Source organism: Neovison vison, chromosome 11, assembly GCF_020171115.1.
Source record: "Neovison vison isolate M4711 chromosome 11, ASM_NN_V1, whole genome shotgun sequence".
NCBI classification, from domain to species: domain Eukaryota; kingdom Metazoa; phylum Chordata; class Mammalia; order Carnivora; family Mustelidae; genus Neogale; species Neogale vison.
This window is the reverse complement of record NC_058101.1, coordinates 155,577,685-155,604,193: the sequence shown is the minus strand read 5'-3', so window position 1 is coordinate 155,604,193 and position 26,509 is coordinate 155,577,685. Positions and strand designations below refer to the sequence as shown.

General features: G+C 34.6%; 1 protein-coding gene across 1 annotated transcript in view; it reads right to left on the bottom strand.

Moving 5' to 3' along the window:
- Positions 1–7,121: 7,121 nt before the first annotated feature.
- GLRA3 (glycine receptor alpha 3) overlaps positions 7,122–26,509 on the bottom strand; it is a 193,447-nt gene continuing 174,059 nt past the window's right edge. Inside the window, exons 8-10 of the mRNA XM_044225074.1 lie at positions 23,872–24,015; positions 21,501–21,545; positions 7,122–7,550 (exon numbers count right to left, since the gene is read on the bottom strand). Coding sequence (XP_044081009.1) covers positions 7,272–7,550; positions 21,501–21,545; positions 23,872–24,015 — 468 coding nt within the window. The 3' untranslated portion in view covers positions 7,122–7,271. The remainder of the gene's footprint in view (positions 7,551–21,500; positions 21,546–23,871; positions 24,016–26,509) is intronic.

The following is a 26,509-nucleotide window of genomic DNA, read 5'->3' as shown; positions in this document are numbered from 1 at the left end:
AAGACAGACATCAGACCCAGGAAGACATGTTTTAAATCTACAGAAAAATAGTTAACACCATAAAATAGCAATACTTTTTTTTTTTGGTAGTCTTTTAAACATTTTGGTTCACTAATAATAAAGTCACTGTATGCGATATTAAGATGGCACATAGAAAATATATGGCACATTTTCTTTTTCGTTTCTTTCCACAGCATATTATATAATATTCATAAAATGGTGGGCTATTTCACTCTATTTTACCCCCCCAGTATTATCATCTGAAATGCACTAAAATATAAATTTAAGGAATTACAGAATGGCTATTGCATAATTCATAGAGATGAAAGTGAAAGAGTGCAAAATTATTCAAGCATGTTTAAACACAGCCTTACATCCAAATCCTTTCCCGGCCTTTAACCCACAGCTCCTTTCTCTTGGTTCACATTAGCAAGCCAGGCAGGTTAATGTGTACACTAGTGGGGCTGCCTGAAGGCACCTTTGCTAAATGTCCCTCAAGAAAAAAATCACCTATTAAAATAAAACAACTTAATTCATTATATTTTTATTCTAGCTTTACTCTAAAAATATGATTTACATTTGGCTGATAGTTTTTGTAATGCAGATTATTTTGCAGGGCTTTATATAATACCTTCATATGATGAAATATATTTTGAGGGACTTAATTGAAAATTACTGCTATGTTATAGAAAGACATTTAAAGTTACTGTAAATAATTTCCATAGAAATCTATATAGACAATTAATTTTATATTTCATTATTTTATGAACCTTACAACATCTTATCATTGTTTAACACATAAAGTGCATTTTAAAATGACTTAAATAAAAATAAAACTAGTTAATAAGGGGTTGAGAAAATGTCACTGACTCAGCCTAAATATAGACAAAACATATGAAAAAATAAACGAAGCCCTGTCTCTAGGGAATGAAGTGGACTTATTTGCAATTTATGAAGTAAAAGCCATTTCTTAACAAAGATTAGCTTTCTTTTATCATTTAGACCTAAGTCATGATGGAACAGGCTGCCTTCAGAGTAATGAGCTATATGTTACTGAAGAAATTTTGAAGAATGTGGATAATTTTCTATCAGGAACGTAATGATGAAGATTCTAACATTGGGAGGGAAGTTGATATAAAACATCAAAGGTTTATATTTTGATTCTAAGAATATACATGAGAGCTAAAATGAATTTGAAGAAAGAAAAAATTATTTAAAAATCAGGTTTAAATAGAATATTTTGGAAAAATAGGTTTATGTACATTCACATCAATTGTTCTCAATTGTGGAACTTTGCCAATAATACAGAATTTCATGTCTTACTCCAAACATACAGCATTCAGCACTTAGAACAATGGCAGATTCATATAAAGTGTTTGACAAATATTTGTTTAGTCAGTGATTGGATTATAACTTTCTGTGTTGAAACTCAGCCTGGATATATTTTTAAAGACACATAAGGGATTCTGATGTACAGCTAGTGATTAGAATCATTATTTTTTAAAACAGTATTCTATCACCTCTAAAATTTTCCTTTTATGTTGCTTACAAATGAACCATGCAAAATACTGAGAAAAATACCTGCTAAGACATGAGATCATCTGGCATTACTGGTGATTACTAGTTGTCTTTTAGGAGAATGGTCTGACAAATATTTAGTCATTCTTCAAAGACAGTCTAGGAAGTGTTTTAGAATTCCATTGTTAATAGTTGGAGAGAATTTTGACTCATATAGCTTGTCCATGCATTGTTGAGCCAAAATATGACACTTCCATCCTTAAGAGATGGCCAAATGAAATGACCACAGTGCTCATATTTCCCACCAAGAATGATTTATATTGAAAACATATCACAACATTATTAACCTTTGTCCAGAAAAGTTGACTTCCTTTGCATTTCCAATTTGAAGGAATTTATTCCATTAACAACCTATGATTGTACTCATGCACGCATATATGTGAATGCATGTGTGCATAAGAGATGGAAAGGGGAAGAGATGAAGGCAGTGTTAACATGGAAAGGGTAGAAGAAAAAGAATGAATAAAAGGATCTTTGCTATTAGCTCAGGATTTCTCTTTCTATTGGTCTGATTTCTGGGAAGAGCTTCTCCGGAATATTTTCCCTGCCCTTGCTATTTTCAAACCCTTTGTAGTTTTATTTTATGCATAGGCTCTAAGATCTTTGTAAAGGAAAAATAAGCATCATCCTACCTCTTTTTTAAGTAATTAGAATAGCAGTAGCCTCCCTATGGAAAGAGTTTATATAGCAATGAGATTATGAGACTGCTCTATTTTACCACTCTTTGTAGGACTCAACAAGAAAATAAAAGCCAATGTATCTGCTGAGGAAGACACCTCTTAGAAAGGAATAAAACTGCAACTGGTATAATGGCTATTTCAGTCAATCAATACAATACAATACAATAAATATAATACAATCAATACAATATACATTGTATTTTTGAAAATATTGTGTTAAAAGTCACCAGATTGTCTTATAGCCACAAGCAGTGATTCTTATTTTAGTATCCCTTTGAAATGTCAAAGTGAATGAATTAATACACTTCAAGACCTACAATATATATGTCATGGAATCTGGAGTTAACTGTGTGCTTAAAGACTAGTTGGTGATTACTGAGATGGACATGGTTATTTTACACTGTCACAAACGTCCTTGTGCCTGAAATAGAGAATGCAGTAAGGAATTATGAAGGCATTGTGGAGAACAAGACATGGTTGTCATTATATTCAAAATTTCAGTCTTTTAGAGAATTCTCATCTTCAATTCATACCTTTCCACTGCCCATTATTCAGATAAGTTCAGTTAAAGAAAGGGGTCTTGTCAAAATTACTTGAAAAACTGTACCAGAGAGTCCTTTATTTTTGCTTGAGCAGATACAGTAATTAGGTACAGTTTAAAGAGATAATAAAATTTGTCACTTTAAAGATTTTACAGTCCTTGTGGCTAAATTTTTCTCTGAAATGCAAATGAAACCAACAAGTGCTGATGCACATTTATGCTTGTCAGAACCCATTGTGCTGTTTCAGTACCTTTATAATAGCAAGTAACAGTCCAGGAGCCAGGCCAAGACAACAAAATTATCTGGTTCCCAAACCGAATACCCCAAATAACTAGAAAAGGTGTTTATCATAACAGTGCTTAATAGGTGATTGTAATTCAAAAGACAAAGTTGCTCTTATAAAGACACAAAAAAAAAATATATATATATATACTCTGAGTCACCAGACAATTCTTGACCAATCTCAGTGAACTAAGATTACTATTAATATATATGCTATTTTCTATTGATTATATTTGTCTTGGCTAGATTGTTAAAATTCAAATCCCTGTGGTAGAAACCATTCTTATTCTTTTAATATGTTTAAATTCAACTCATTATTTTATAGTCTTCGCCTTGTCAGCATCAATGAATACTAATAGACTAAATGTAAGTTTATGTTGTATACATGGAAAGGCTGGCTTTCTTTACCAGTTCAGCATCAACTAGGTGAGAATTACAGATGGTATGGGCTGACAAATTTTGAAAGATTTTGCTATTACCTCTGTTACAAAGTATAAGAAATCTGTCTTGGAGTAAGAGACATGACTTCAAAGATTGTTAATGATTGATTATTCTAAGGACTGTAGTGCATTTTCAATTTAAGAGTTGCATTTTTAGAGTGCTCTAGTTGTTGTCTGGGACGTCTACAAATATCGGTATTGCCAATTTCCTACTTTTTAATGTGAGAGTGTTTTCTACTTTTAATATTGGCAATTCCCATATTCCCTGGAGTTGATTTCATGGATGTGTACTTTATAGATGAAAAGAAAACAATTTACCCAAAAGCACATACCCTCCCCAATGTCCATAACCCTACCCCCCTTCTCCCATAACTACCAATGTAATGTTCAATCCTCTGAAATGACTAGCAGGTCGAATTATATCATGCTGAGAATAGACAAGTATATTTTTAAAAAATAGGATTATAGTATGGAAGACAAACATGTATTTCTCTTAAAATCACAACAACTTCAACTACACAGAATGCTAAAGTAGCTGACAACTTTCTTCTGTTAAACATGTTGGCTTACTTTTTCACATTTTCTTTCTAGAATTTCCATGGTCTTCCATAAGATCCTGGGAATTTGTAAACCTAATGTATCCATATTTTAGGGATAAATAATTTTTAAAGCATTTATAGTTCAAATTAGGGTAAATGTTATCAGACTATACCTATAGAATAAGAATTAATTGTACAATAAGATAAGTAGTCATAGAATCTTTTAAACACAGCAGCTGGGAATTGACTAGGCTCTGCGGGTCAATAACTATCTTGGAGAAACACATGGAAAGGTTAGAGAAATTTTAAAGATCCTTGGCTTTCTTGCTTCTACAGTTTCATTCTGGAATCTATTTTAAGCAGTAAAGAAAGTTCTAGATCCCCACTATAGCTGACCTTCAATTCTAATGTTTGGGGAAGAAAAAAATATGGCATCTAAATGCTAAGATACAAGGTTTTATAAAAATTCATATACTATGGACCATAAATTTCAATGGTTGAGATACATAATACTAAGAAAAATTATACTAAACTGCCTGTACAAAAGTTACAAACTTTCTAACATGGTTACTTCAAAACAATCAGAATATTCGTATTAGAATTTTAACTTGCATGTGGGTAATTAGTGTATAAGAACACATTTGAATTTTCTCACCATTAATAGTTTTCTGTAGGTTTAATTGAAAAATTAGGGTTTGACACAGGGCTTACTAACTACTGCCTTGAGATGCTAACTGCGATATAGTTTTCCAGTTTTAAACAATCTGTAAACATTCATTCGAGGGGACACATTTCTTTAAACAGTTTGGATTTAACCATACAAATAATGTTATTGTTGCCATATGAGTCAGGACCATCAGAGTATTTTCTTAGTATAGTAAGACAATGATAAACACATACACCCAAGCAAAGTATAATACTTTTAAGATAAGAGATTTCTACCATACCAATTCTTCTGCTGACAAGTTGTCTTGTGGCTAGTATTTTTTCCATTCCAAGTTTCAGGGATAAAAGAGACATTTTTTAATAGTCTTAGATATTAAACAAGCAATGTCTGTGAGTTTCTTTTGGGGAATAAGTTCATTATGTTTCTATTTGCTTCTGACAGAATTCACTTAATTGAAACAGTGATGGAGAACTTTTGAAATAAGATGTGTAAAGTACAGAAAAATACATTCAAGTATTTCAGAGACATATTGAGACAATATAGTTTATCCTAACTCTACAATACCCAGTTTATCCCCAGGGAACAAAAACAGCATGTCTGGCTCTAATCTGTCTTTAGTACAAGAATATATTCCCATGGTTTTTATTCACACACAGCAAATGAAGAAGACCGTGTTCAACTTTCAGGCACACAGTCCTCAAAGTAAGTAAAGAGTAACAATTTCTTCCAGTTGTGGCATTTGCATTTAATGACAAACATGTTTTGTTTTTGTTGTTGTTGTTGTTGTTTTCCCCTCATAGTGTTTTATTTATAAAGGAGGGCAGTTTGGTCCTTCACTAGCAAAAATTGCTGAGTAAATGTTATTTTTTCATAAGTTATTTTTAAAAACTACTATTGGATAGACCAGAGCTCCATAACATTGAGAAACTTTTAACTTTAAATGGCAGTTCTTGCTTTTAGTTTTAGTGTGGTTAAAGTTCGGAAAATAATACCATTTGATTCAAAGACTGGATTATTTTTTCCTCCTGAATCTGAGTTAATTATTTTCTTAATGTTTTAGATCTTTTTCTGTCAATCATTTGGCACCTTGAGTTTCCATGTAGCAAATCTGACCAACAATTAAATGTATCTAAAAAGCATTCTAGAACTTTTAAAAAATACAACAGTACTGATAAAAAATAATGCAAAAAATTGCCAAACTGAAAAGAATCATAGTCAGGTATAATTTGACCAATAACTCTATCATATATTTGTACTTAATTACACTGCGTGAAATGAGTTAATGCCCCATTGCAGTTAAAATAATTCCATGGGGTTGCTGATAAATTTTAAGTAAAAATTTTATTTAAAATTATTCACATCTAGTGCATGGCATATATATTGAAATCATTAATTCAGAAATACAAAACAACCAATCCTTATTTTATATAAATGACTTTTCTATATAATTTAGAATTAAAATCTTCCCTCCCTACATTGGGAACTAAGAGTTTGAAACCATATAACTTTGATGGGAAACTGTTCTTGTTAAAAAAATCTTTCATAAATCCATTTTTGTTTTAATTAAATTCATTTTTATCAAAATGTAAATACTATAATCCCATTGAATTTTAAAGTCTCATTCTAAGATAAAATATAAAAATCTTACTGAACTTTGTTCAATTATATCAAAACATTAAACATAATTACGTACAGATAATTAAGCAACTGTTAAAAATCCAACAAAACAAGGGTGCTGGCTTGCATTTTGCAGTGTTTGGCAATAATTCCAAATACAAAGTTATAACACTTATGTAAAAACAATTCTCTTGTTTACAGTACTTCCATCTTCATTCATAGAGATCTAAAGTTAAGAAAAGTCAATTTTATATTTAATATGATCTCTTAAGCCATCTGTTTTAAATTTGCAAAGAGGGACATTTTGTCTTCTAAACAATCAAATTTAATTTTAATTTTATAATTTGAATTTTTTTGGTAGTACATAAGTTGATCCCATAACATTTATATGTACAATCATCTGTTACTGAGTTTTCTGCTGAATTAATTGATTATTCTTCTGTTTTGTAGCTACACTATGAGAAAATATTTTAAAGCCTCAAGCTACTGACTTTTAAAATATTCAACATTTCTGCTTTTTCCAGTTACAAAGTTAATTGTGTAAATTTTACTTTTGTAAGGTTTAACGTCATTGAACTGAAAACCAAGAATTTCCAAAGCAGTTTTCACATGTACTATTATGTGATATTATATAACAATACAAACACATTGGCAGTAATACTTCCACTTATATGATAGACAGTGAAAGGACAAATAATCTTATATTAATATGAAATAAAATCCTCATAATATATATTTTTGTATCCTTCAAAAGACTCTTAATCTGCCTTGTGACTTTGCATAGCATATCATAAAATACCCACCCATATGCCATTTTAATATGATGGTCATCGTTTGTACGCCAACAAACACACACGTATACACACACCTATGGCAAAGAAACTTTCTTTTGAATTGATCGTTTGCACTTGCATTCCCCCAGAGGCTTAATCTTGTTGCTGATGAATATCCTCATGCCTAAGAATTTTATAGATGACCCAGTAGAAAATATTAAAAATCAAAAAGGCTAATGGGAAACAGGCTCGAGAGATGGTGTCAATCTTCTTGGCTCTGTCGATAAAAACCTTCCTCATTTCATCAGGGCTTTTCGGCATTACCGGGACAGGATGGTTTGGGCCCTTTGGGGTCACACCATCTTTTGCTTGCAGACAGGGTCCCATTCCATAGGCTGTGAAGCTGAATCGACTTTCCCTTACCTCATCATCCTGTCATAAGAAAAACAAAAGAAAACACTTTAGTCATGGAATAGAGCCTGTATTTCAGAATCATAACTAAAACTTTATCATGATAAATGTTACCATTATTGTAACGGAAAGATAACTGAAGCATATAAAGATTGAGTTGCTTTTTTCCCCATTCAAGTTTTATTGATTTATCCTGTTGCATCATTTAAATGTGTCCACTAAGAAATATGAAACTTTTAACTAACATGTTTATTGGGAAAACTAAAGACTCTGGTATTGTCTACATATTGCTAGAATAATTATATAAATAGAGAAAGGAAAAGAACCTAGTGGGATATTATGTGTTATATATTCATATACCAGGTTTGCTTTACGTTATGTGTTTAAATGGGTAAATATACAATGTCAAAGGACGAAATATCAAGATCATTGACTGGATTTTTTCTTTTTCATAGAGGTAAACTTTAATGTTTATTAATGATTTTTAGATTACTTCACTGGAAAATACAGTCTAGCTTAAGAACACTGCTTGGTTTTTGTTATCCTCACTTAATGTTACTTCTCTCTTTTACACTAACCCATTTAGAAGACTAAAGATAGTCACATGTTCTAGTTTATATGAGATTACTTTTCAGGTAAATTGAGTTGAAATTATAAATGAAATTTGGCAGAAGTTTATCTCATGTTAAGGAAAAGTGTTTATTATGCTCCAAAACCTATTATTTAAGTTACTATGTTACCTTTCTTTCTCTTGAATGTTGCAAATTAAAGAGTTCTCCATATATGTGTGTGAAAAGAAAACCAAAATTTAAAAGAAAAATCGTTTAATGAAAATGTGGTAAGTGAAGTGTGCTCATGATAGGAAAATATGGTATTTAGGAGTTTATAATTAAAATCATTAATGAGTAATTTATTTTAATGCACTTATTTAGAATGTAACAGTAGATGATTGGCAATTAATTGGATTTTTGCTACTAAAACTGAAAGTTAAAAAGATATTTTATGAAGTTGCTATAGCTCTCCCTTTATTAAAGTAATTTTTAATAGTAATATAGGAGACAAAAGTAATTGCTTCAAACACTTGAAAAATTATTTTGGGTCTATGAAAATAGAGGCTCAATGAACAGTATATTACAAAATATGAACATGAAAAATGGAAATTAAAATGGATTCTAAACATGAGAAGTTGAGCAAAGTTGATGTACTAATGTATAAAATGGCTTTTTGGGAATTATGGAGTGAGGCAATTTCACACGACAAAAACATATAATTATTGGAAAATAGTTAAAGCATAAGATTTATGAGCAGTTGAATTTTGAGGAAACAAATCTGAGATAAAAGCTGATGATCCTAATTACACATAACTACTGTTGTCATCTTATAAAAATAAGAAATTGATTTTTCAATACTCTTTAATAAGGATGTTCATTTATACTGGCAATTTTTTCTTTTTAGCCTCCATGGGAATTTTAAAGCTAAATTATTATTTGCCTTGAATTTCTCTGTCTTCGAAAAAAAATGAATATATAAGAAATTTAAAAGTAAGTGCTAAATTAACATCCTCATAGTTTAGGAAATCATGCTGGTGTTTGCATTCCAGAAAAAAGGTATAGTTTGAATAATTTATATAACTTTGTGTGCACATCAGCTGACTGCTGAAGTATAAAACAGCCTCTTAAAATTCGTCAGCCCATGTGTTGAAAAAAAAGCCATCTCAAAATAGGGCAAGAGTCATTTTTCGATGAACATTTACAGCAAGGTATTGACATATTCGTTGAACCAGTTAAGAGATAAATTACAAAAATACTAAAATTTTAGGATTCTAGCTGCTGTGTTTTGTAAAGTAGGGTTCCCTTACTTTCAGTCTCCCCTGGTTTTACTAAGAAACAACTGACATATACCTCTGTATCAGTTTAAGCTGTACAGCGTGATGGTTTGATTTACATATACGGTGAAATGATGATCCCAATGGGTTTAGTTAATACCCATCATCTCCTAGAGATACAATGAAAAGAAAAGGAAAAAGTTTCTTCTTGTGGTGAGAACTCTTAGGACCTACTCCCTTTCCTGTAGGTCATACAGAAGCATTAGTTAGCTCATCATGTTGTAGGTAAGATATAGTCCTAGTACTTATTTATCTTGTAACTGGAAGTTTATATCTCTAACCACTACGCCCACTTTCTCCCTTTCTAACCATCTATTTGGAAGAACTTATTTTCAGACCTTAGAGAAACCCACCCCATTACTCATCTTGAAAAATCTTTTTTTACGATTTAAGCTATTCATGGATCGGGCGGTTATTTTCAACCGTATCCTTCCACATAACTGTGAGTAGAGCGTTAACGTCAGACCTGGGCTGATGAATGACTGCTGATTCTTTGCACATTTCCTTGAAAACAATAGAGTTAAGCTAAATGGGGAACATGGAATTGGGTACATTTACTGCACAGAGTTTGTTGTGTGGGGCCCGAAGGCCTTTGGCCTACGTGACCAGAATGTATACAGGCTTGGTCAGAAATCAAGGCTGTGGCTTCTCTGTGCTCAGGGGATAATAGGCCTTGACGTTTGCCCGTGGCGTGCATCTCCATGCACCTGTGGATGAGGACAAGAGCAGCTGTGCTCTTGAGCCACTCCCTTGCCTCCCAGTGAGATGAAGATGCTCTGTCTGATGGGTAGCTGCTTCCCATGCTCCCATAGGACCAAGTAAACTTCATAATAGGTTATAAAGCCTGTTGTGTCTGGGGGATTTGATTGACAACTTTCATCTCGAATTTCAGCGGTGGCGACGGAAGTTGAGCTGGCTTTCAGATTGTTTCACACTCACTATGGCCCAAAGTTCTGGGAGGGAGTGTGGTGAGAATGAGATCCTGATCCACCCTGGGTTTGAGGTTGCCAAAGCCCTGCAGAAAGTGACTGGGATAACTCTTGCTATTGGAATGTGGCTGACACAGAATTCTCTCTTGATGAACTGACAGATGGCTAATTAATGACATAGAACTGAAACAGACCAGGGTGAGGGAACTGAGAGGAAAGTGACTCAGAAGGCAAGGAGTTTCTTCTCTTCTATTTCATTGATTATCTGTGAAACTGAAACCACTTGGCAGAAAGAGGAGTTAGAGCAAGGAGAGCAAGCAGCTTCACGGCCTGGGCTCAGGATGAACGTGAAAGTCCGTTCAGGACTTGGAAAGACTTGCATTTTATCCTGATAGGACTTCTTGGCAAACTCAGGGAAGCAACAATGGAGACTTGTGAGTATCCAACAGCCCTGTCCAATGGGCATCTAATGGGAGCCACAGACAAAAATCACGTGTATAATTTTCCATTTAAATTTCACATTAGTTAATTTTAACGAGATAAAAGAAAGAGGTGAAATTATTTTAGTATTGTATTTTCTTTAATTCGGTAGGCCCTAAATGTGATTTAAACATTCCTTTGAAATAAAAATTAAGGAGATAGTTTACACTCTTTGTTTCATACTAAGTCCTTGAAACAGTGTATATTTATTTGTAATACACCTCAGATCAGACTCTACATTTCCAAGACTCAATAGCCACTTGTGGCTTAAATATACCATTTTGGATAAAGCAATAATAACGTAAAGAAGCTGGGTCTCTTTACTGTGAAATAGCAGCCAGCATCTGGGGAATCAATCTGGGCTTTTTGGATCTTTAGGTTACTTGCCACAGGGATGAAAAAACATGAAAAATAATGTTGGCTGTGAATTCTAACTTTTAACTTGCAGCAGCTACTGGCAGTGGAATCAGTGACCCTTTTGACTAAAGCCTGGGGCGGTATGAGGCTGTGCTGAGAACCAGTTCCCTGGTTCCCTCAACTCTGGTAGATGCTACGATTAGCAGCTCCACCAGGTATGGGTTCTCCATACCTGGTGAAGGCAGGAGGGTGTATATGACTCATGGGGATGCTTGCTCTGACAGCTGCCAGGCTGGTTTCACTGATGGGAAAACGATCTGGGCTGTTCAGAAGAAAGATCACGGCCAGAGATAAATCTATTAGCTCTCTTTGGGTGACTTTTAAGACACAGAATGAAAAGTGACAGGAGTCCTATGAAAGATTTCCTGGCACATGATTGCCAGCTGGGAGGAAGGAAATCTGTTGCAGTTCAAGCAGCTGCTTCCCTTAAGGAACCCCGTTAAATCTGCTTTCATCTCAGAAGTTAAATCAATGATGCCGATGGGGAATGGAAACAGAAGGCCCTGATATGGGCTGCTGAGGTTCCTCCATCCTTTCAGGCAGTTGAAACAAAGAAGAGTGGCTTTGAAGGTCACGCTCTCCTTGCCCAGTCCCGAGTGGGATAATCAGTGGATGTCATCACCTTTGGCTAAATGCATAATTGGAAAGGCCGCGACGTGTGAATGAACAATCTTGCGGTTTCTGACTTGAACTTAATCTTGGGCTGTTGTTTCTTAGCCCAGCTGTAGTTGGATGGATGTCCTAACATGGGAAGCCCTAAGAACTGTCTCAAACTTCCCCGTGGGAACCATTAAACAGCACAAGATTCCGGGAAGGTAAACGAAATTCTTAGCTCCGATTAAGGAAATACTGGAAGCAGGGGAGCTGTCCTTCATTCGTTTTCTCCAGAAGATCTAGGTCGATCTGGCTTATGATAAAGCTAAACGAGGCCTGCACTCTGACTGCTGACCACTTGGGGTCACTAAAAAGTTGCCCAACAGCTTCTACCGTGGTAAATGGTAAAAACTGAAGAGTTTCAGGACAAAGGAGGCTGGCATGATTTTTTTTTTTTTTTTTCAGATTTTATTTTTAAGCTATCTCTACACTCAACGTGTGGCTCAAACTTAAAACTCCAACAACTCCAAGATGAAGAAAGAGTTGCATATTCCACCGACTGAACTTTCCAGGTGCCCCAAGTCTAGTCTGCTTGGGGAGACTTGAACAGGGCTTTCCTTCCCCCCTCCGCCCCTCACCCAGGGCTTTCCTTTCAAGGTTGATATAAAGGAAAAAATCTGATGCTGTGTGTCTTCATGTGGGGTAGACCCAATTAAAGAAACCTGAATTCTCCTGCATATTATCACAGCCTGGTTGGAAACAGTTTGGTCCAGGTCACTTTCAAAAGGAAGTTAGTTAATGATAAATGGTAGCTTCCTTTTCTGAGGAGAAATTCAAGGGCGGGTTTAGAAACTAGTGACTAGGGAGAGGAGGCTAACTAATCCAGCTGAAATTCAGGACCCAGCCTGTCCCATTTCTGAAAATAATCTGGGTAAACCAACTAGACACAATTAACACACAATAAAGAACAAACTGTTATCTCTTTTGCATCCCACCATGAGAAAACCAGTTGTAGCACTATTTGAAATTTGGCAGATACATTTTTATTTCTATGGGCCTCTTGTATAAAGTGACTAGAAGACAGTCTGAATTGGAAAGGGGAACAGGGGCAAACAGGGGTGAGAGATCTGAGGCAGGCAATAGCCCAAGTAACCTCTCTGAGACCTGAACATTCATCCCTGCTAGGGGCATCTGCTACTAACACACCTAGATTGGCATTTCTGGAAAAAGCTCAACAGTGGTGCCCTAAGATGGCTGCCAGAATTCAAGACCAGAAAGCTCTCCATGCTGTGAGTAGGTTTAATCTATTTGAATGACAACTACTGACATTCTCCTGTGCTCTGGCAGAAACAGTCCCCAAACTGAAGGAACCTGAAAGGCATCAGCCTATACTTAGGTTTAAAATACCTATCACGTTGGGGCACCTGGGTGGCTTAGTTGGTTGAGCGACTGTCTTCGGCTCGGGTTGTGATGCGGGGTCCTGAGATTGAGTCCTGCATCAGGCGCTCTGCTCAGCAGGAAGCCTTCTTCTCCCTCTGCCCCCCAACCCCAACCCCACCACACTGCTCATGCTGGTGCTCTCTGTCTCTGTCTCTCTCTAAAGTAAATTAATAAAATCTTTAAAAAATAAAATAAAATACCCATCATGTTATGATAGGTAATGTCAGAAAGGTATTTCAATGTTAGTGACCTAAAAAAACCGAAAATGATATTATTTAGGAACAAGCTAAGGGGATTTACTCAACCAAAGTAAATCATGGCCTGTTTGACAATGGACCAGAGATGGAATCTCTAGTTGAGCTTCCTGGAGTAAGTGATAGGAACCTCATGATTCTCTTCCCACCGAAACAAAACAGGTCACCTGGTTGACCAATGGAAACTTTTACAGAGAAGATCAGGGCTCAAACCATAGCTGAAGTCAAATCGAAAAAAGTGTAGTTGAAGAAAGAAAGGTAAGTCTACAAAATGGGCTGACTTGAGAACCGGCATGTGTGGCAGTATCAGGAGAACTGGTTCTTCCTCTCAGAGTCAAAGACTCCTGACCTTAGCCAGTGGTTTTGCCTCATGCTCAGGCAAATGGGCTGGTCAGGTGGACATTTAAGAACATCCCAGGGTGGCTGATGAAACTCCTTATGAAAATTCCAGGGCAGAATTAAATTAGGTCAGGTAATCCCTGCCTAGTTGCTGTCTCAGAAGGGGACTAGAAAGCCAAAGCAGATGTCTTGGACTGGCCATGGAAGTGGTCGTGGTGGTGTCCAAACCATGCAGCAATGGACAAAACCGTGACAGTCCTCGATTGTGCAATAGAGCCACTGATGTAGTGGGATCTTGACCTGAATATTAATGAAAGAAAATATTGCTTGAACATTGCCTTTGAGCTAAATCTCCTGAGGGTAAGTGCTAACACAGAGCTGGCAGATGGAATAGTAAGGTCTTTGATTATGGTTCCTGGAGGATTCAGTGGATTTTGGCAGAAATAGACAGTGAGTCCATCTTGGTCTTTGTTTACACTATTAACAAGCCACAGCTGAAAATACTATTAATGGCTTGGAACAAAGTGTTTTTATATCAGTCTGTGCTCCTGAAACAGATCTCATTGGACAAAGGAATACATTTAAGCATGACCAGGGTATAAAATGGCCCAAAAGAACAACATAAAAAAGACACTTAAATAGAAGTTGGAATGAGCAATTAAAACACTTGTTACTGAAGATAGGGTGACAAGGACGTGAGCCGGCTAGTTCACTGGATGAGTGTGTCGATCATGTAGCTATGAGTGACCGTAACGAGGAATGCCTTTAATAAGTTTCTAGTGTCTGATGGTGGAAGTGTGAGGGTCAGGAGCAATGCTGGGACACAATTCTGTCCTTCCCGCCTCACGGGTACTTCTTTTGTGTTATAATAGTTCTGATGGAAAATATGAGTATATATTGTATACTTGATATAATGGTTCTGGGACCATGATTGCATTTTCTAGCTAAAGGGATCATTGCTGCTCATGACACATATCTTTTTCTTTTTAAACTAGGAAGATATCCATGCTCTCTATTTGTGAGGGGACAAAAACATCTGATGTGTTTGAGTCCCATGAAGCTTCTCCATTAGAGGAAGATATTTTCTTTGCTCTTTCTCCCGCCTTTTGACCATCTATAAAGTTAAGTAAATGACATATGAAATCAAAGCTTATTTCTGTCTCGTAAGCATGGTTGCTTCCTAAAACCTGTCATCAGGGTTGTGGCGTGGTAATGAACAAAGCTACTTGATATTTAGATTTTTTTTAATAGAAAAATTGACACACGGGAACAATTGAAACTTAATCATCTTTTACCATGGGTCCCTCATAAAATTTGACAACAACTTATACGATTACCATCATTCTACGTGCATGCAATAATGATAGTCGTGGGGAAGGCAGTGTTTCTCATACAAGGCTAACACCTGTCTTGGCATCACTGGGAGGAGTTGCTGAGATCCAGTTTTCTAAATAGGCAACTGTGGAAGTTCAAACTCACTAGCCTTTAGGTTGTCCCACCACCAAGCTCTCTAGGTGACCAGAACACACAGTCAAGTTGTGGAAACAAGTGTTTCCAAGAGCACAAAGTATCTATCTAGTAGTTTTGAATTTTTAGTGATGCAACAATCTTTGGATTCTTCTAATACTGTAATTTAGACTTTAAGTGGCACTTTATGAAAACATAGTCTGGGATGACTTTTGTGTTAGTATTTAACTATTATTTTATTATTTAATAATTTCTGCTTTTAAGGAAAGCTGTTTCTAAGTAGGACTATACACAAGGCAATCTATATGATCTGTGTCTTTATCCGTTTTTAAATCAATAGCATCTACGGGTATCCTGGACAAAAGGTTTCAGGTAATTATGCGTTACAGTGTGATTTGGTGCATTATTGTTCTCAAAAGCACCTGGAAGATGATTTCACTGATGTATCATATTTCCAATTAATTGTGGAGTTGAAAAAATGGAAATTTTTGGAATTTCAGTAAAAACACTTCAAATACTTATTCCCTGGTAATGGCAATGACACCAAGATGTTGAGGAGAACTTGAGTTCTAAAAATATGAAAATAGGTTGGGTATTTGCAATTATGAAACATATGTGCTAAGAGAAGCAATTTTCAATTATTTCCTATGTCGCAAAAACATTAGATGACCCAAATTTAAAATCTGACTCAAGATTGACACTCAAAATGCAAATGTATAATTAAGCATTCATCACCTGTTGCCTGGAGCATGGATCACCTTCATTATTTAACTCTCAAATTCGTGGTTTCTTATCCCAGGGAAAGAGTATAGCACTATCTAGCAATGTTTTTTAGGGTGAGGGAAAGAATATAAAATGCTTAATAAAGTACTCAAATTAAGGTTATTGTATTTTTCAATGTTTTGTTTATTATAATTGTGTTATTATGCATAATACACAACCTGAAAGGAAACTACAAATAACAACTGGAATCATTGTCCTCTTAGGTATTTTAAATACCAAACTCTCAACAAAGTACTATGTAAAATAGGCTGGCCCAGTTGCTGACTCTGCAAATGGCCTTGCACTTGGGTACAGTTGCACTAAAAATTAACCAAGGGCATAAAACTGAAGAGATAATGTTTCTGCTGTAACCTTCACTGTCATACTGTTATAATAGATGGGTTTTGCTATCTGACTGCTAAGATTCTTTGCAAATCTAGTTTCTGCAATCAAGGAGTCATCAGTGTTTTGAACATGTTCTATGAAACAGCACAAGTATTTTGGATGTGCCCGTGAGATAAGGCACATGGATACATCTTGCTTCTTCAGAAACAGGATATCAGTTCTGTTGGGTCAGCTTGCAATCTGGCCCAACAGTCCAGATGGCCAGAGAATGAGGGAGAGAACAAGGACCCTCGGACTGCAGAAAAATCACGTGATTTTTTTTGTCGTTGTGCAGTTAAATCACTGGGCTATAGCAGTCCCCCCCAACAAAGGCTACACTTAAAATAATAATTTTAAGAATGGATGAAACATTTCCAATAGATTACTATTAATATTAGATTATTCTATTAGAAGGAGCATCAAATTATTTTATAATTAAAGTAATTTCTTTGTTTTGTAAAACTCAGTCTTAAAATTACCCTGTGTTTATGTATGTTTAGCTGTACAGTGATATTCTTTATTCTAATTAGTACTCAAGTATTTCTTGGGCATAATTCAGTTTTCTGCAGTCATCTTCAGCTCGAGTTTCTAATAGACTAAAGGCCAAATGAGCAAAGGGTTTAGACAAACATCTAAAACTTTTGTATCCAACACTATGTGTTAGCCAATATTTGATATTCATAAAGTTAAGCACTTTCCAACTCAAAATATAGGCAATGATTAAAATATTAAATAGAATGAACTAAAAATGAGCAAAAGAACATGGCTGATTAAAAAGGTAAAAGTGAAGAAATGGCTTAATTTATTCACAGATAAAACCTTCCTAATATGCTTTAAGCAAGTTAGAAGGGTAGGCAATGAAAAATGTAAAAATCCATTTAGTTAGTATATAATTCTTTCAATAAGAGGACCCGTTTTCACTAAGTTTGAAAGTGAGAAAAATGTTTCAGTAATTAAGCATCGATACCACACTGGGAAACATTCCATATGATTTTTCATTTTCTTAGAGGATTAGGCCAAAGACTGACTCATACTAACATGTATATTATAACTAGAAATATTAAAAATAGAAAATCCAAGCATAGACTTTGTCATTCAGTTGAATTGTTTCATTTCCATCACAAAAAGATATATATTAACATACATGTGAGATAAGAATTAATTTCCTATCCTCTTCTTAGTGCTCAAAAATGACCAAAGAAAAAAAATCTTATTTTTGGGTGTGGAAATGGTGAAGACATGAAGCTTACTAATGAGTGGTAATAAAACATGGATCCTCTAAGATAGCATGAGTGATGATTTATTGTGTGAACTGCTGTGAGATACAACACCATTAAATACATTATTTTCATCCTAATGTTTCTTCCCTGGTAGGTGCCTTTGTGTGTTCTATATACATTCAAGATGTTCAGTAATTATGCCAGAGGTCTTTCTGTTGAAATCATTTTCTGTAACTTCTAATTGCCAGATAGGAAAGTGACAAAGGAAGGAAAAGTGAATTGCTATTAATTTCTACTTACATGATTTCAATGTGTGGATTTTGAAAAAAAATTATTAAGGAACATAACAATAGCTTATTTTTGCTGAGAAAAATCACCATCGCTTAGAAAATGCTGAAGTAAGATGAACTATGTAAATAAACTAAAAATTCTGTTTCCAAAATAAACACCAGTTGAAAATAAAACATTCAGTTTAATACATTTATATACATTTCTATATTATTTTGAAATTTGGAAAGCTTAAAAAATATAATTATAGATGACGTTAAAGATACTTCATAGTTACAAGTCAACTGTCAATATAAAATTCTTTGAAATCTAATTCCCAGGAGAATTTTGCATTTATTATTGATGACACATGAATTAGTTATGAATTAGCCAAGTTCATGTTTGAATTTAGATTCAGAAATGGTCTGGAAGTTGTTAAATGGCAAAATGTAAGCTTAAAAAGATGAACACTTAAAACAATATAAAAATGGAATACATACATTTTAGGAGATTGATGAGAAATCAGTAAAATACTTTTTAAACACCCATATATCTAGCCCTAGCACAGTATGTTAGATTCATTTAGTGTGAACTCAGAATTATGGACTAACATAAAATAATACATTATAAATAGACAATTTGTGTGAAGGCAGTATGTACACTTTAGTTTAATTTGAGATGAAATTCACTATAATGCATATAAAATTAGATTAAGTAGAGATTATATTAGTTTGTTGAATACTATTTTCCTAATCAGATATTTCAAAGGGACATAGCTCTAAGAATTAGGTGTATTTAACACAAACTCCAGATATTTGTGTGCAGGAAATCATTAAATTCTTACAATATCTGCTTTACCTGAGAGGATAAAATTTCAAACCCCTGTAAATCAGTCATTCAGATATACATTAGTAAAAGCAATCATTTGTTATCCTTAGAAATTACCCTGAGTTATTTTTGAAGTAAGACAGCATGTAAACATGTAAGTCAATAAAATAATGACAAGTTTTGTACAGATAGTCAAAACGCAGTCAGTGATATCTTAATCGTAAAAAGATAGCCATCGTGGCTCGCAGAATCTAAACTTAGTGGTTCTTTCTCAAATCTAGAACTAACGGTCCACCTATATTTCATCTGAGCATGTACATAATAATGACTACACAATAACAAGCAGGAAGCTAGAGGCGCTAGAATACCGTGGGTCATGTCTTCTCTCCGCAAACCATTGCATCAGTACACCGTGATGCAGGAGAAGCTACGTGAAATGCAATGCAACCCCGTATCAGCCATTTCTTTTAAAAAAGAACATAGATTCAGAAACATTTTGGCACATCTTTATACCCTTGCGGGACTAAAGTGATGATATCACACGTGGGAAGAGCAAACTTCTGACCAAAGTATTTTCATATCATGCATACACCCATACATATACAGCACTGGGGAGAAGCGTCTAGGACATGGTGCAGTGGGTAATCAGCACACAGCAGGCTATGGCAGTGTGGGGTGGGGAACTTTGGATGCAAGAGCAAACTTGTAGTCTTTCACCAAAGACCGCTTGTACCTTAATAGGGAAAGGGTCAGATACAAGAGATTCCGTATAATGCTAAGCCAATGCTGAACCAAGTTAAAACTTTCCTAGGAATAGTGTAAGGTCCCCTGCTGTAACAAACTTTTTATATTGAGACTATTTTATTTACTTTGCCTATTGTGCCAACTTAGAGTGCTTGGGGAAACTATGTTAAGTCTGTACTCGTGAAGATAAAGGGCTTGGGACCAACATTTAGCTCATTTAGACTCATTTAGATTATGTCGATTTAAAGATTTACATTGCTCTGTTTCTAAGCAAAATACATATTTTTTTTAAAAACGATCAATTTGGTCAGCCCAGGGGGTCATTAGGTTGAGAAAAATAGTTTTCAAAAAGTCAAAATGATCACCCCCAAATTTGCATAATTACAAAATAAATGGAATGCATAAATTTCTAATGAATGTCTTTGCATTACCATACTGTTTCTTTTTAAAAAACAAGTATTGATTGATTGCTGCTGAAGTAAACCTAAGTTTTCATCAGACTTCTTTGTGCATTGTTCTTGTAAAGCAATACTACTTAATTAAATGTATTTTTTATACTAAAGCTCCTATAGGCATTAACTGCTTAGTTACTAGAAATTTAAATATATTTTCTCGCAAAGAAGCTATTTGTGTTATGCAAACACAAAGCAATTAAAATTTGTCAAAATTTATAGTTAAGATAATTAAGTAAAAGTAATTGGATCAAGTGAATTTTTTCCCCACAGGGATGAAAAAATAAAGGTGAAGTGGGAATTCCTAGCTATATTGGGAACAGATACATAATATTAGTAGAAAAAATAATTGAATGATTACATGTTATAATATAAGAAAACTTAGTAAGTGCTTTAAAATAATACTGGCTCTAGATACATTGTATGAAATTGAGAAACCTTCAATTAGATGAATGTAACATGTTTCTGGTCTGTGCATCTAATGTTATATCCATTCTTAACCAAGATGTGCAGCAGAATCATCTGGGGAGCTTTGTTTAAATGCACTTTATTTCAGAAATTTAGTTTTTGGGTTTTTTTTAAGATTTTATTTATTTATTTGTCATAGAGAGTGAGCACAGGCAGACAGAGTGGCAGGCAGAGGCAGAGGGAGAAGCAGACTCCCTGCTGTGCAAGGAGCCCAATGTGGGACTGGATCCCAGGAGGCTGGGATCATGACCTGAAGGCAGTCACTTAACCAGCTGAGCCACACAGGTGTCCCTAGAAATTTAGTTTTAATAGACTGGACTGTTTATTATTTCCCAGCCCAAATTCTTGGCTTGAGTATGTTTAAATGCAATCATTGAATGCTATATTATAGTGGTCAATTCCAAAAACTAATCTGCTCTAGCATAGACTACCTTTCTAACTATTCAGCTATTATACTGGACATGTGACCTTGTGATCTCTTTTTAATCAAACATCTCAAAGGATCCTGTTATCAAAAACCAAAATTGCCCCTTTATTATAAAGAATCTCAACTTTTCTTAATATTAAGAAGGGATTCTAGAGATACATACATTGGAGAAAGTATTTTATTTTTGCCTTATTTATAGTTCTCTACTTTCTGACAAGAAATGGTGCATTTAGAACTTATTTGTACAAATAAATTTTCATGAATTTTTGGAACTAATTTTGTCAAGACAAATGACTATTTCTTTCATGTAGACTATTATAAGATTATATGTGTTATTTTTGTTTAATGTATATTTAAAGATCATTTTGACCAATCAAATAACTCAGTTGGTTAGATGAAGGATAATATTTAAATATTTTTACTGAGTGAGTGAAGACAAATGGAGATTGAAAAAGAGAATATATCCTTAGCTGAAGAGGCATGATGATTGTTTAACTTTAACTGTGCAAGGGGCTGTGTTTCCCCACCAAACACTGCATGGGTGCAGAATACGCTCTCTGCTTTTTTCACTGATGACCACATTCCTCTACTTAGAGTTAAGAAAGTGAATTTACCGTGTCTGAGAAACGGTAAAACTTCTCCAATGCAAAAGCTTCTGTCTGTGGGAAGGTAAAGTGGACCAAGAGGGATTGAGAAACCAGAAAATCAAGTCATATATGAGTAAATATAATTGCACAACTGTTTTTAATTGCATATATCATTTACACATACATATGTATCAAATTAATCAATTTTCACAATGCAAGGTATCCAACCCCCCAAGTATGAAATGAACTAAAAACAAAACACTAAATTTTCTTGCACTAAATCTCCACTACAATATTCACTCCCTGAATATTTCAACTGGTCATTAGAAAATAATAAGATATTACTATTTTTGCATTTCTATATTTTCCTAGAGAGCCACTCATTAGAAAATTTAATCTTGTCGTCTTTCTGTGAGCAAAAAGTTATGGGCTTCATTATATATCCTGATAATCTTACTGGGAGTGAAACTCAAGAGCTACTTTGGTAGGATATTTTTTTTTAAAGGAGAACCAAAACTGAGCATCTACAGTTACAGTCTATTCTGTTACCCATTGGACACTGTGGCTGTTGGATGTGTGGTGGGTGTGGAATGTGAACTCTCAATCGCCCTTTGTACATCACATCCCTAATATTTTCCAGCACCTGGTTGATACATTCTACATTGTATAGGAAGGAGGAGAAAGGCAGAGAAATGGAAAAATAAAAGTGAAAAAGCAAACCAAAACGAGAAAGGGAAATAAGTATTACTTTACTTCAGATTAATGACATTAGAAGGAAAAATCGTTTGTATCAGTCTTTTAAGGGAAAGGAAAACAGGAACTTCACTGTTGTGATACAGCATTTTTTGTCCTGTGATAGTGTTTCATCCAGTGCCAAGTGTCATTAGAGGAAAGAGGAGCAAGTAGGCAGTAGGGAGGGAGAAAAAAGGGGAGGAAAGAGAGAGAAAAAGATGGAGAAAAGTATAAGGAAAACTGTAGATGGGGGTGTGGTGGGGAGAAAGAGATAGAGAAAAGTGAACCTCTCTATTAAAATATGTTTCAATATACCAATGATGTGCTTTTATTTTCATATCAACTTGATCAAATAAAAGCTCAGACACTGTTTTCATCCCACCCATGAGTTACTCGAGGATCACAGTCCTTGATGTTCCTTCCATGATACTGAGATTTGGGTACTTATCATGATGAGGGAGTCAGACATGACTGAATTCATTATTACTTTAGAATATGTTTAATGCTCAGTGTTGAGAGATCATGGGCTTAGGGCTTTAAAAAATTTTATGAACATGCAAATTGCAGTGAATAATTCAGAAACCACAAGAAAACCTCAAAAAAAATTAAATCCTTTCGAAGTCCTTAAAAATGCATCTTATAGGAACCAGAGTATTATTTCTAAGGTTTGAGTATGTTTTGACTTAAATATTACAATACATCAGATTCTGGCCATAATTTCTCCTATTGCATAAACTTTGATATTTCTCTTTTGCATATGCGTCCATTTGCTTTTAAATGTCAGTTGGCACATTCACATGAAAAGAAGTAAACTCATAGATATGCTGGTCAATAGAAACTCTCCTTTCCAGAGGAAGAAAGGGGGTTGATTGGGCTCATGTGCACATAAAGAAAACATTACAAGTCTTAATAGCGGGGAACAACTCCATTCTGTACATCCAAATTCAATTATGAGATTACTTCTGCAACTTCCTGTGGTCTCCTAATGATATTCTCAATACAATTTCTTCTGGGTTTCATTTAACAGGTATGACAAGGCAATAATAACACCTTCTTATGTTTCAGTATAAATATATTCAGTATAAATATCTTAATTCAGTATAAATATCTTTAGAGATTCAGTATAAATCAGTATAAATATTCAGTATAAATATCTTAAAAACATTCAGTACAAATATCTTAAAAACATGAAAGTATGCATGAGCAAGAGATCACATGGTTCTACATGAATGTCATAGCACTAATAAATAGGTGGTATTTTATGGAAACGATGAAAGGAATTTGTTTGATAAAAGGAACAACTTAATAGCTATAGCCAGTGACATGTCAAGTAAGACAATCAGGAACACTTTCACGTTGCAAGTAAGAAATGATATATTTTGATAATTGAAGCAAAAAATGGTGTTGTTCCAAGAAGTACATTAGAAAGAGGTTGATAAAACTCTCATGCCATTGATCTGCTGTGTAAAGGAGAACTGCATGTCACCATTTTCTCCCTGAAGCTATTTTTGACAATTTCAGTTTCGATTGAACAAAACCAAAGAAATATTTGCATCTTTTGGTTCTCAGACTTCACTTCCTCTCTGCACCACTCTATTTCATATAACAAATTTACTTTTCAGTGAAAACTGGTATCCTGCCAAACCTGATACTTTTAATTGCCTACCTTATTCTTTCTCTTTCGTCGAAATCTTAGAAGTTCTTTGTGTTGTCTTGATACAAAATTTACAGCTGCATATTCCAGAAGTGCTGAAAACACAAAAAGGAGGCATACTGCCATCCAAATGTCAATAGCTTTGACATAAGAAACCTGGAAAAGAGAGAAAGGGTGAGCAAATTGAGTTGTATTGTGTCTTTCAAGAACAAAGCTGAATGTCTGATTCTAAATTGTTCCATTTATATCAGCTGGAAAAAGAAAGCAATAAGATCAAGACTTTTTTTTTAATTTAATAAGATTTTTAAAATTTCTTAATAATTAAATTATTTTTGCAAGTTTGTATATTAGTCATACTTTACAACCTGTGTATGTTTTGTTAAAAACTGTTGTTCACTGAGGCAGAACACTAAACATAAGATGAAGAAAAAATGAAGTGTAATTTTACCTTCAGTGTAGTATAGGATACTGCTTGAAAAAGTATGAAGTAACATTGAAATATAGATAATGCCACCTACCTTTTGGTTCCATATTTGCTTCACTAATTTTTTTTTAATTTTGAAATAATTTAAACATTAACAAATGTGTTGCAAGAACAGTAGAAAAATAAAATAAAAAAACAAACCAAAAAAATGCTCCCAAATTCCCTAATTATTAACCTTTGTCCAAATGTTATATTTGTCTCTATCTCTATCATTTATTTTTCCCCCTTGAACTATTTGAGTATAATTTGCAGACATGATGGCCTATTACCCTGAAATACCCATGTGTATTTTCTAAAAGAAAATAACAATCTCCTCCTACATAACTCTAGTTCATCCAACAAAGTCAGATTGACGTTAAAAAAATTACCATCTAATCCAAGAAACCCATTCTTATTTGAGCAATTGTCCCAAAAATGGCCTTTGTAGCAGAAAAACATTTTTCCAACCAGTCCAGGATTTAATTGAGAATTGTGTTGCATTTTGGCATCATATCTCTTTAGTCTTCAGTGTGGAATATTTTGGTCAGTCTTTTCTCACCTTTTGGGATCTTGATATTTTGGATCCGTGTAGACCTGATATTTTCTGAATGTCTCCCACTTTCGGCTTATCTGATGTTTCCTCATTTTAAACTCAGATTATGGTATTTTAATAGGAACAGTGGTGCCCTGTTCTTTACAGTGTACCGTATCAGAAGGCACTGAACGTTGATCAGTTGGTTAAGGCATTGACTACCATCTTTCTTGACCATAAAGTAACAAATTTCCCTTGCGTGGAGATATTTGAAACTACATATTATCTTCTTAATCTTTAAACTTTCATCCTTTAGACACTGATGGCTTTTGTCTGAATCAATTATTACAATGATGATTTCCAAATGTGGGTTTTCTAATTCCATCTACATCACGTATTATTTTGCATTCTACAGTAAGCAAAGTTTCTATCTCCCACATTCATTTATTTATATCAGTAGAGATGAATAAATAATGATTTTGTTTGATGGGTTAAAATGCATCAACATCACTATTTTGGTACTCACACTAGAGAGATTGGGTCAGTAGGAGCCCCTAAGAAGTTAGGCAATGCCTTCTTTTGTTAAGTCTTCAACATGATTTGGGTATTTTCTTACTTTTCTGTAATTTTTAGTATCCTTTAGTATTGTATATGTGCATATTACACATGGTGTTACATCATGAAAGTAATACTGGTAAAATCATCACCTTTTGTACTATGAGCATGAGATAATTCATTTTGTTGGGTACCTTAGACACATCAGTTAGATGTGGGGAGAAAATTCTCTCATTTGCCAGGAATGAGATTAAGAATAAAAGTATTTATGTGAAGTAATTTTTTTTTTTTTAGTTTTTCCTGGGAAATGGACAGTTACCTAGAACTTTCCTTCCCCGCTGATAGAAACAAATGTCCCTTCCCCAAGATGATGTGGATTGAAGAGAGCAGAACTCAAGGCTAGATGTGAGCAAAGATGCACTAACTACTAACTACTTCTTTGGACTCAATGTATAGTTACCTTAAGGTTCGAAACCTTAGACTGAAAATTTGACTATTTCTATGCTGTTTGTATATTCTAACTTTTTTCTCTTCATTCTTAATATTAAGTGGTGTTTTTGTCAATATCAACATGTGGAAATCTTGATCAGATTTGGGCTGTGGTTTAAAAGGGAAAACGTGGTTCACTCTTCAGGGGAAATTCTGTTGGGGGGAGAAATACAAAAGGTAAGGTTAAACCACTCTTCCCCCCTTCTCATCTAGGCTTTTTGGTCTCAGGCTCAACTTTGCCCAAGTCTGGTTCAGAATCCCATGGCACTCGGGGGGTTACATGAACACAGTGCCTTGTCATTGCTGATGCCTTTTCTTTTTCTGTTTAGACTGTGAACTCTTTGAGGGAAGATGTCATCTCTGAGCTATTCACCAGCATAATAATGTTTGGCATGTGTGTACATATTTGCTAAATAAATGGACAGATAAATGAAGGTGAACAATGTTAAAATACAGGGGAGGAATGAATCACAGATGATGATTCATGTGGAGATTCACTTTTGAAGTGATGCTATGTTCATACTTTGGGTTGGATTAATTTTCATTTACAAAGAGGTCATTTCTTGGGGCACCTGGGTGACTCAAGTCAGTTGAGCATTTGCCTTTGGCTC